The sequence below is a fragment of the Centroberyx gerrardi genome, chromosome 23 (genome assembly GCF_048128805.1).
Source record: "Centroberyx gerrardi isolate f3 chromosome 23, fCenGer3.hap1.cur.20231027, whole genome shotgun sequence".
NCBI classification, from domain to species: Eukaryota; Metazoa; Chordata; class Actinopteri; order Beryciformes; family Berycidae; genus Centroberyx; species Centroberyx gerrardi.
The window spans coordinates 3,006,530-3,018,914 of record NC_136019.1 but is presented as its reverse complement, the minus strand read 5'-3'; the positions used below and the strand labels follow the sequence as shown (position 1 = coordinate 3,018,914).

The 12,385-nt window shown below is 42.6% G+C and overlaps 1 protein-coding gene across 1 annotated transcript in view; it reads left to right on the top strand.

Moving 5' to 3' along the window:
* The window catches only part of npy2rl (neuropeptide Y receptor Y2, like), a 29,542-nt gene extending 17,369 nt beyond the window's left edge, over positions 1-12,173 (top strand). The window contains exons 3-5 of the mRNA XM_078291846.1: positions 2,821-2,986; positions 10,232-10,385; positions 11,544-12,173. Of these exons, the coding sequence (XP_078147972.1) occupies positions 2,821-2,986; positions 10,232-10,385; positions 11,544-12,173 (950 nt within the window). The remainder of the gene's footprint in view (positions 1-2,820; positions 2,987-10,231; positions 10,386-11,543) is intronic.
* The last annotated feature ends 212 nt before the right edge of the window (positions 12,174-12,385 follow it).

Here is a 12,385-nt window from a genome sequence, read left to right as displayed (position 1 = left end):
GTTTCAAGATTTTCTTCATTGTTTCATGATGATTTCTTGAAAGAAGTCATATTGGCATGAATCAAGTGAAATTTATTGAAACCAGCAAGATTATCTGCCAGTGCAGTGAGATAATTTGACTAAAAATATCATAAAATAAGCTTGATAGGTCTGGAGACAATTTCAAATCACTGGACACCTTGTAATGCATTTTGCAGTGTAGAGAAACCTCCAGAGCCATATAGAGGTGTGTGTGTGTGCTCTTCACTGCAAAAAAAAAAACATCCATGTTAACAAGTCATTTAGTCTCACAGTCAGCCTTCAAACCTTATTTCTCTTAAACCAAGAGAAACATTCTGCAGTGAGGAGAGATAACTCCACTTGTTTCCAATGCAGCTTCACTTGTTTCAGGACTTTTCTAGAAATGAGTGTCAATATCAGTCAGAATATGCAGATCACTGCACTGCTGTCAAGAAAATGACACTTGATTCTACAAAATTCCTGAAACAAGTTGATTTGCATTGGAAACAAGTGAAATTATCAAACCTCATTGGCAGATTTCTTCACATCACTTCTCTTCTACAAAGAAAATTCGGATTTTCGGACTCAATAACAGACTAAATGACTTGTTTAGATGGAGATTTACTGTTTTTGTGGCTGCACATCATGCAGCTCGGACTGTTTTCTCTCCTTCGTAAGAACAAGAGATGACGTAAAAATCAGAGAGTAATAAATAAGAACAGAGAGTTAAGGTGGTTTTAAGATGTTTTAAAGAGTGATTTAGCTCCTGAAGTCCAGACTGCAGCGGCGGCTTCCAGGTTTTTGGGGTTTTGTCTGTTTTTGTGTGCGAAGCATCCCGGGCCCGCCGTCTGACTTGTGACTCGGTAAGCAGATGGCGTCTCTGTGTATCGAGGGCAGAGCTGCGGGTCACCGATTGTTTCGCCTCTGCGTGTCCTGAAGTGACGCGGCCGATCCTCCGGCTTCAGCAGAACAGGAGAGTAGGAGCTTGCTTCCTCTGCTGTCTCTCTCTCTCTCTCTCTCCTCTCTCTCTCTCTCTCTCTCTCTCTCCTCCCTGCTGACAGCGCAACACGCGTTCTACACGATAAGCTGACAGGCAGCCTAGATGTTTTGATGCAGATTTCGGGGGGATCGGGGGGAAGGCGCTGTGTGCTGACGGGACGCCACGCTGTCAGCTCATGTGGCTTCGCTTTGGTTTGTTTTCCTCCTTTGTACTCGCGGTTTGTCGTTTGCGTCTCGTTACCGGCGGCGGCGGCGGCGGCGGGCGGGAGGCGGCGTGAATCCGACTTTTCTGAATTTGCCTGGTTAGGTGATACGCACGGCTTCATCTGTGTTCACTAATGTGCGAGGAGTGATGTGAGTAAAGAAGAGCAGGCACACCAGGCAACAGTGATCCGACCTGTATCCAGTTCATTAAAGCTTTTGCATTTGCTGTTCTGGTAGGGGAGACCGGGGTTGGTTGGCACAAAAATGTAACATCAAAATGTTTGCTTTCTTGACCTGCACTCATCTATTATGTTAAAACATCTGAAAAGTCACTCACTTATTGATGAGGGCAACATTTCAGCTTGGTAATAGGCCTATCAGAAGTGTAAAAAAAAAAAAGAATCTGTTGGGGCTGGTTGGCACAAGTGCACAACATGACTTTGATCATGAATCTCCTAATTGTACAAAACATTTGTGGATATTAAACAATATTTATTTGTAGCTGAGATCTTAACCTTTCATTTGCTTCTGGTTAGAATATTCTAACATAAATTAGGCAAGAGAGCAAAAAGTGTGCCAACCAACCCCAGCCTCCCCTAACTCTTTCCTGGGAAAAATCCTATGCGTTTTAGGTTTCTGGTTTGTTTGGAATCAACAGAAGAAGAAGAACTGGGTAGTTAGCATGAGCAGTGATAGCCACCATGGCTGAACAGACAAAGAAAAGAGAAACTCAAACTGCATCAACAGAAGAATCCAAGCCCCGCCCCACACTGTTTGATTGACAGGTGAAGTGCAGCAGGACAGCAGTGCGGTCTCTCTCTTCTCTTTGTCTCCTCAGCAGTCTCAATAGAAAGATGTGTAACTGTGAATTCCCGGCGGTCCTGAGAGCTTCTCGTGTTCTTCACGCCCGGAGCGCCGACAGCTAGAAAATATCCAAACTTTCACCGGGAGAGCGCCGCACTTCAAACAGGATTTAAACAGCCAATTAACAACAACGGCAGCCATGACCGCCGCTTAGCCACGCATCTGTTTAGCTGCTAGCTAAAGAAAAGCTTCCCGGTGGAAACAGAAACTGATGTGAGGCTTTGGAGGATGAAATGATGAACTCTTTCACAGCCTGGATCCTCTGTGTTTTAGAGATAGGTGCTGATGAACTTCAGCTAATGACTTCCCCCCCCCCAAAACAGATATAAACTGTCAATATAAAGTGCATTCAGTGAGTTTAGACAGGTAGATAAAGTAATTGGAGGCTGATTGGAGAAGCAGCCAGTCTCTCTGTCTAATTATCTAATTATATACACCTGTATTTGTTTGTAGCCTCCTGTATGTTTCATATACAAAATAATAAAGGGTTTTTAACTTCATACAGAGAATATACAGAATGCCTTGGATTTTTTCTTGACCTGGTTAAAGGTTTCTGCTAAATCTTTAAATTTATTGGGGCAATTAAACAGATTTATTTTGTTTTTTTCACACTATGCATGTCAATAGTCACCAGACACAGCAACCCAGATGTTGTTTTTACAAAGTAAACAACATGGCACAGTGCAGGACATGTGAAACACAGTATTAACGTTATTATTATTCACATTACATTCTCATTGTGTCTCCCTGCAGCTGACCTGCTGGTGAACACGCTGTGCCTGCCCTTCACGCTGGTCTACACCCTGCTGGGCGAGTGGAAGTTCGGCAGCGCCCTCTGCTTCCTGCTGCCCTTCGCCCAGGGCCTCGCCGTGCACGTCTCCACGGTAACGCTCAACGTCATCGCCCTGGACCGACACAGGTGGGTGGGGCTTCAGGTGGGGGGTGGGGGGGTGGGGGTGGTGGGTAGATTTATGTTGACAAAGTTTACCTTACTTGAAAATTGGTTCGCTTATTTATAGTTTTGCGAGCTAAAATCACAGCCTCATTTAAACGTTAACTCATGTGCTTCAGTAGTTCCCAGAGGTGTGATCGAGTCAACTTTTGCTTGAGTCCCAAGTCAGTCTCAAGTCTTCCTGCTCAAGTCTCAAGTCAAGTCTCAAGTCTAAATGTAGATTACCAAGTCAAGTCCAAGTCAAGTCCACGTCATTAATGTCAAGTCTCAAGTCTAAATGTAGACCAACCAAGTCAAGTCAAATCAGAACAAATCAAGAGTCTTCACTTGGTAATCGACTTGAGACTTGACTTGAGACTTGTGCCTCAAGACTTGAGACTTGGGACTCAAGCAAAGTTGACTCGGTCACCCCTCTGTTAAAGGATAATAAGCAACTTAAGTCCTTGGTTAACAATATGATCTATAGATGGATAGATGGATAGATAGATAGATAGATAGATAGATAGATAGATAGATAGATAGATAGATTTGGAGAGGAACTGGATAGCAAGAGGGCAGAAGGGGAAGAAAGGAACAATGAGAAAGAGGAGAAAGGGAGCATATTTTATATTTCCTGTCTGGGTGTTGTGACCTCTGACCCTTGACCTCCTTACTTTTGTCTGTTTATAACATGGGCGATCAAGGAATTGAAGTTGAATCTGCTGTTGTACTCAAGTCGCTCTATATAACAGCATCAGCTGAATGAATAAAATGTGAATGTAAAGGCATGAGAAAGGCAAGAGACGGATGACTGGAAGAAAGGTTACGTGACGGAGAGAGAAGAAAGGGCGAGAGAGAGACACGGGGAGAGAGAGGAGGTAGCACAAAGCCCAAGGGAGAGGGAAGGAACATGAGACGGCAGAAATTAGATGAGCAGAAAATTAATTTTTCTCCTGCCTGACATTTCGGAGGTACCGGCCGACCCTGGGCTTTGACTTTGACTCCTGTGGATACGCACATGTAGTGGAATAAGTGTTTAGTCTGTGAAAGTCTTAGAGCCTTAATGATTCAATAAGGCGAGGGCAGCATCCTCCACTCCTCCTCCTGACCTGCAGCGACTTCTCTATCAGTTAAGACTTCCTTCATTATTATTATCTTGACTATTAAATGACTTCATGACTAAGAAAGAAAGAGCGACTGGCCTGAAGTTACTAAGCACCTTGGGGTGTTTAATTTTAGCAGAGGTGTGCCCAAGTCAACTTTGCTCGAGTCCCAAGTCTCAAGTCTTGAGGCACAAGTCTCAAGTCTAGTCTCAAGTCTAAATGTAGATGTCCAAGTCATTAATGTCTAGTCTCAAGTCTAAATGTAGATTACCAAGTCAAGTCCATGTCATTAATGTCTAGTCTCAAGTCTAAATGTAGATTACCAAGTCAAGTCCATGTCATTAATGTCTAGTCTCAAGTCTAAATGTAGATTACCAAGTCAAGTCCAAGTCATTAATGTCTAGTCTCAAGTCTAAATGTAGAACAGCAAGTCAAGTCAGAACAAATCAAGAGTCCAGTATCAATTTAATATCTTAAAGAAAACTAAATATCTAGGACTTTTCAATGCAATATGGTTTTAATAGGATAAAAACTTGGTAAGAGCATCATGAGTTTGATTTCTATAATCAGTTTCAACTTCAATAAATTCAATCATTCCATACTAATTCAGAAAACAGAATTTAAATTCAGTCGTCCGCTGGAACAAATCTCATCACTTTCAATCTGAGTCATTTACACAAACACAAGATCTCAAGTCAAGACTTTAGAAACCTTTTCAAGTCATCAGAGTACAAGTCAGAGTCAAGTCCCAAGTCACCAGAACCCAAGTCAAGTCAAGTCTTCTCTTCATGCATCAAGTCAAGTCTCAAGCAACTCAAATTGTCACTCGAGTCCAAGTCATGTGACTTGAGTCCACACCTCTGACTCTTAGCTACAGGAACAATCGTAGAGTGTTTCCAGACGTTTTCCTCCCTCTACAGCTGAAGAGACAGTCTGGAAATAAAATGGAAGATTTGCTCTGCACAGGTCTTAAAAACTTGGACACAGATGTCTTGGACTTGGCAAACTAATGTAAGTCATGTGAAGTTAGGGTCTAGGTAGTTTTGCGTTATGATGATCTCCAAGTGTAGGTCATAGTTTCATAAAATAGAAAAGGTGGGAAACTGTATAATGAATATCTGTGTAGCTGCTAAACCAAGCCTGTATTTGTGTTCATTTATTGCTTTGAAGTGCTTGTATTTGTCGGAACTATTTATAGCAAATAAACTACTTGTTTTGTGCATTATACAGTTTCCCAGCTTTTCTTTTTTATCTTCTCTGACCCATTGGGAACCGATTTTTCCACTGCCTTTCTATGTAGGTCAGAGTTTCCCCACCTTTTTCTTTACAGTAATACTACATCAGCGATCACAGCGTCACATGAATGTCCATCTGTCCTGTTGAAGTGCCTTTGAATCCCCTTGTCAGTCATTGTAATTTTCTCTGGACAAGAACATCAGCTATACGATGACTAAAATGTAATTGTAATATTCGCTCATTCTCCTTCTTAATCCAGGATAACATCTGTGTTTTTTTGTAAATTTGTGCCAATCATCTAGGTTGCTGCTCTCCTTTCCGTTCTTCCTGGTTTGTCTGCACACAGTCAGCATAGTTGGAGATATCAGCGCTCGTTTTCCTCCAATCAGAAGAAGCCATTTGCCGCCGTTCATTCTTGTTATCAGATAACGTTTGAAAAGAAGTGACACCTTACAAAATGATAGATAGCGCCAAATTTGAACTATTTCTAGTGCTTGTATAAAAGATAATGGGTGACTAATTGGATCCTTTATATTTCAGAGATACAGCATGATGAACTTCAGGTAGTGATTTCTTTTTTTCCAAAAACGGATGAAAAGCATTTTGAAAATTAACTCTTCACATCGTTGCTGTCAGGCGAAAACCTTGTAACTCTTGATTTTTGTGATTTTCATGATTTAAATTCAGCTGATGGATAACATGCTCTTCTATGGGTTGGGACAGTTCTACAACCCTTGGGTTCACAAAGCGCTTTAAAAACCTTAATGCAGGAGAGATTCACATGCAAATGGATGCAGGGTGGAAGGTACGAAAGGTCACCGGCTCGATCAATATGTCCATAATCAGCCGATGAGCAAGACAACGAACCTCTACAAGCGTTCGCCAAGCTGCTCTAAATGCAAATAAAAAAAAAAAGTCAAATGTAAAAGTAGCATTGGCCCAGCATTCTTAATACACCTGCTGTTTGAAAGAGAATAACAATGAAGATTCACATGCAAATGAAAGCCCACTCTGACGCCCGTCCCGCCCCGCTAACGGGCCAATTAGGCGTCGCTAATGCCGGGCGCCGCTGTGGGAGCGAGAGAGTAGGTGTTACGAGCGGTGATGCACCCGGGTTAGGACGAACAACGGGTCATTTACATAATTTGAACTCCTGTGACCTCGTTAACCCGGTTTACAGCAGAATACTGCACTCCTCAATACTGCACTCCTCCATTTTCAACATGCATTTGTGTTTCTTTTCAAGCATTATGTTCATGAGTCATATACAATATTGTATTTTAACAATTTAAGATAAGTAACTAATGACACAATGGCAATGCTTATACACACGGGATCCTTTATATTTTAGAGATACTGCATGATGAACTTCAGGTAATGATTTCTGTTTTTAAAAATGGATGTATAGCATTTTGAAAATTAACTCTTCATAAATTATTTGCACTAAACAGCCTGTTTCAATTGGCAATAATCAGTTAGTCCTACTCCCTTCTCTCCCTCCACTTGTTTAAGAAAACCCTTTTATTGTCTGTTCTGCTTTTATAACATTTTATTCTCCGGTTCTCTTTTTTCATGTTGCTTTTTATGGCTTGTATTGTTCCATCTTTTATTACTTTACTTTCTTTTAGTGGTTATTGTTGTCTGTGGACTTTCTTTTACTTTGACCGTAAAGCACTTTGTAACCGTGTCTCTAAATAATAATAAAAAAAAGCTTATGAATATTACTTTGCCTTGGAAACCAAAGATGGGTGAAATTGCCTGTGAGCTTCCTGGGACGGCTTTAAAACAGAGAAGTTTGTACAAATGAAAAAAAAAAAAAATGACGGAAAAACAAGTAAATGTTAAAATATCTAATTACATACGGCATGCACTGCAAAATGATTGTGAGGAATGTAAACACAGACAGAAGTAAATGGGCTGTAACTATAAAGGACACCGCTATCCTCCTTTAAATCAGACTTTATTTGTAATGGCACAATCCATGCACAAAGAAATGCAGTGAGGTTTTACTTTTTTTTTTTTTTTTTTTCTCATTCATAACATTTTATTGCAGAAAGTGACAACTGGTCAAAACAAAAATACACAATAATGCAAACTAAACAAGTTTATACCCACAAATAAATCATAAAAATAACTATGTCTTCGCTTAAGAAGAGTTCAACAATCAATATTTGGTGGAGCAACCCCGATTCTTTATCACAGCTTTGGTGCGTCTGGGCATGCTCAATCAATAACTAATCAATAGCTCTTTTTATTTATTTATTTATTTTTTTATTTGAAGGTTGAGGTTGTGAGGTTTTACATAAAACTATAAAAGCAAAGCCACTCTGTGTCAATATAAATACACATAGATTAAATACACATATACACATAATACCATACATAGAGAACATGCACGTGTACAAACACACTCACATACACACACACACACACACAGGCATATTCAAACACAACCATACACACCTACACAGACACACTCACACACACAGGGATGAAACTTAGTCCAAGGCTTTAGAGAATTGAAAGTTTTAAGGCTGTTTTTAGACGAGGTTCCAGCCGGTCTTCCAGCTGGTCGCTGCATCAGAGCTGAGAGCTGAAAGCGGCTCCGCTCAGCGTTTGATTTAATCCTTGAACAACCGAGACACCGGCGGCAGAAGACCGGAGAGACCCAGTCGGCTCGTATCTCGTAAGCAAATCTGAGACGCGTCGCGGTGCCGGGGCCGGTCAGAGCTTTGCACACAAGCGGCAGAATCTTTAAGTCAACCGTTAATGCTCACTGGGAGCCGGGGCGGCGGTCTGAGAACCGGTTTAATGACTTCAGTTTCTCTTGTCCTTGTCAAGAGCGTCGCCTCAGCCTGAGAGTATTACTGTTCTCCTTCTTCTCCTTCTAATAAAAGCATGCACAAGTTTCACAGTTTTCAGAGTCTGACTCTAACAGAAAACCCGACTTTAGAGTTTTTTAAATGAAAGAGAGCTGTTCACTGCAAAAACTGACAGACTTATGAAGTTATTGTATCTTGTATCCAGACTCATTAAGCTTATTTTAGTAAAAATTCAACAAATTTGCCTTTTTTTTTGAGGAGAATGTAACTTGTTTCAGGACATTTTCTGGGTAAAAGTGAAACTGTCTTGGAGAAAGTTTCTTGTTTCCACATTTTCTTCATTGTTTTATGATGATTTCTTGAAAGAAGTCATATTGGCATGAATCAAGTGACATTTACTGAAACCAGCAAGATTATCTGCCAGTGCAGAGAGATAATTTGACTGAAAATATCATGAAATAAGCTGATAGATCTGGAAACAAGATAAATCACTTGGCATTTTTTGCAGTTTAACACGATCCATAATCACACCAAGGTGTCTGATCAATACTCTTCAGAGACAGGGAATCAAAAGCAAAGGCAAGTTTATTTCCACAGCACATTTCGTACACAAAGACACGGCCATCTTGGTAGGAAAATAACAGGTGATTATAATGGTGACTATTGACATGCATAGTGTGTAAAAAACAAAATAAATCTGTTTAATTGCCCCAATAAATTTAAAGATTGAGCAGAAACCTTTAACCAGGTCAAGAAAAAATCCAAGGCATTCTGTATATTCTCTGTATGAAGTTAAAAACCCTTTATTATTTTGGCTATTTCATGTTAAAATGAAAGAACAATGAAACATACAGGAGACTACAAACAAATACAGGTGTATATAATTAGATAATTAGACAGAGAGACTGGCTGCTTCTCCAATCAGCCTCCAATTACTTTATCTACCTGTCTAAATTCACTGAATGCACTTTATATTGACACTTTATATCTATTTTGGGGGGAAAAAGTCATTAGCTGAAGTTCATCAGCACCTATCTCTAAAACACAGAGGATCCAGGCTGTGAAAGTGTTCATCATTTCATCCTCCAAAGCCTCACATCAGTTTCTGTTTCCACCGGGAAGCTTTTCTTTAGCTAGCAGCTAAACAGATGCGTGGCTAAGCGGCGGTCATGGCTGCCGTTGTTGTTAATTGGCTGTTTAAATCCTGTTTGAAGTGCGGCGCTCTCCCGGTGAAAGTTTGGATATTTTCTAGCTGTCGGCGCTCCGGGCGTGAAGAACACGAGAAGCTCTCAGGACCGCCGGGAATTCACAGTTACACATCTTTCTATTGAGACTGCTGAGGAGACAAACAGAAGAGAGAGACCGCACTGCTGTCCTGCTGCACTTCACCTGTCAATCAAACAGTGTGGGCGGGGCTTGGATTCTCTGTTGATGCAGTTTGAGTTTCTCTTTTCTTTGTCTGTTCAGCCATGCTGGCTATCACTGCTCATGCTAACTACCCAGTTCTTCTTCTGCTGTTTATTACAAACAAACCGGAAACTTTTTTTGAAAGTTTTTTTGATTTGAAAGAGCTCAGAAGAGGGAGGAAGACGCACTCTGACGCATTCGTTTTATTTTATATTATGGATTGACGTTTCGGCACGTATTGCCTTCTTCAGGATAAAATATGACATCATCTCAGTGACATATATATAATCAACAGGTGTCCCAAATCAATGACATCACTGGGCAATCAGCATGAGCCTAGAAATAGAGTGTCTAGAAAGGCCATTCATCACCAAGAAAGGCCATTCACATCCATATGTCTACAGTATTCAAGGAATCACGAGATTCAATGTGAAGATTCACAGAATAAAAACAAAACAGTAGAAAAACATCAGAGTACATATACAATGAAGTAGATAAAAATAGAAAAAAGTAGTAGGTCTTCCCAGGAAAGAGCTACCAGACTCTAGAACAGCAATTAGAAAAGCTTTCATCAACTGAATATAGGTTGAATCACTGTTGTGTTATATTGACAAAACTCTGATGTGTGTGTGTGTGTGTGTGTGTGTGTGTGTGTGTGTGTGCAGGTGTATAGTGTACCACCTGGAGACCAGGATGAGGAAGGACGTGTGTTTCGGGGTGATAGCGCTGACCTGGGTGCTGAGCGCCGTGCTGGCCAGCCCTCTGGCCATCTTCAGAGAGTACGGCTCCTTCACCCTGGAGCCGGGACACACCATCCAGGTACACACACACGCACACACACACACACACACACATACACCTACACACACACACACACACACACACACGCACGCACACGCACACACACACACACACACACACGCACGCACACGCACATACAGAGACCTGAAACACCCGATTTCTGCATCAAACACAACACCGACTCGTTTCATTTCTCTCCCTTTCTCCTCATCCCTTCTCTCTCTCTCTTCATTTCTTCTCTCTCTCATTCCTTCTCTCTCTTCATTTCTTCTTTCTCTCTCCTCATTCCTTCTCTCTCTTCATTTCTTCTTTCTCTCTCCCCATTCCTTCTCTCTTCATTTCTTCTCTCTCCCCATTCCTTCTCTCTTTCTACTCATTTCTTCTCTCTCTCTCCTCATTCCTTCTCTCTCTCTCTTCATTTATTCTCTCTCTCTCCTCAGTCCTTCTCTCTCTCTCTTCATTTCTTCTCTCTCTCTCCTCATTCCTTCTCTCTCTCATTCCTTCTCTCTCTCTCTTCATTTCTTCTCTCTCTCTCCTCATTCCTTCTCTCTCCCCAGTCCTTCTCTCTCTCGCTTCACCCTTTCTCTCTTTCTCCTCATCCCCTCTCTCATCTTCATTTATTTTCATATGGAATACATTCTCATATTTTCTTTCTAATTGTGTTTCTCGTTTTCTTACTTAGTTATTTACTACTGTCTCTCTGGTGGAAACAACTTGTATTCATGTGGTTGGACACACTTTTATATAAAATTCTATCTGTTTTTAGTTGTGTCATCTCTTGTATTACCTTTAATTTCTATTTTTTATTTATTTCATTATTATTTTCAACTTTATCTTATTTAATTGTGGTACTTTTACATCATTGTCTCTTTGGGTTTTATTGTATGTAAAGCACTTTGTAAACATTGTTTTTAGAAAAGTGCTATACAATTAAAGTTATGTTTATTGTTGTATTTTCAAATTTTTTTAAATTTATTTGCATAGTTTTACTCAATATGTTCTTGAGTTGAAACTGTTGTGTTCAGTTCCTGCTGTTTGCTCCATCCTTCTTTAAATCCTCTTCTTCTCTGCTGTGTTACCTCCGGCCGGCCCGACCCGGCTCCCCCGCAGCGATATTTAAACTTCCTCTAATCTCATCTAATCCTCTGTCTCGCCCCTCTCTCTCCGGCGCCGCAGGTGTGCACGGAGAAGTGGCCCGGCAACAACACCGACGGCACCGTCTACAGCATCTCCATGCTGATCCTGCAGTACTTCCTGCCGCTGTCCATCATCTCCTTCGCCTACGCCCGCATCTGGTCCAAGCTGCGCGCGCACGTCAGCCCGGCGGCGGTCGGCAGCGCGGCCGGCGGCGGCGGCGGTGGGAGCAGCGCCGGCTCCGAGCGCCACCGGCGGCGCCGCAAGACCACCAAGATGCTGGCGACCATGGTGGTGGTGTTCGCCGTCAGCTGGCTGCCCTTCCACGCCTTCCAGCTGGCCACCGACATCGACAGCTCGGTGCTGGACATGCGCGACTTCCGCCTGCTCTACACCGTCTTCCACGTGGTCGCCATGTGCTCCACCTTCGCCAACCCGCTGCTGTACGGCTGGATGAACCGCAACTACCGCGCCGCCTTCCTCGCCGTCTTCAAGTGCCGGGGGGGCGAAGGCGGGCGGGGAGGGGAGAGGGGGCGGAGCGGCCGGCTGGACAGCGTTCACCCGGTGGGGGGGGGAGGAGGGGGAGGAGGAGGAGGAGGAGGGAGAGGGAAGAAGAAAGTGCTGGAAGCGCAGGACGTGGTGTCCACCCGCCTGAACGCCACCGACGTGTGAGAGAGGGAAGAGAGGCACACGATGGAGAGGGGGGGGGGGTGGAGGGAGAGGTAGGGGGGGGAGATGACGAGAAGAAAGGAGGAAAATGACGGAGGGGGAGATTAGCGGAGCGACGGAGGCGGTTTGTGAAGGAGGAGAAAGAGGCAGGAGGGATGAAAAGTGGGGAGCGGAAGTACGGGGGAAGGGGCGAGGAGAGGAAGTCTTTTGTTCCC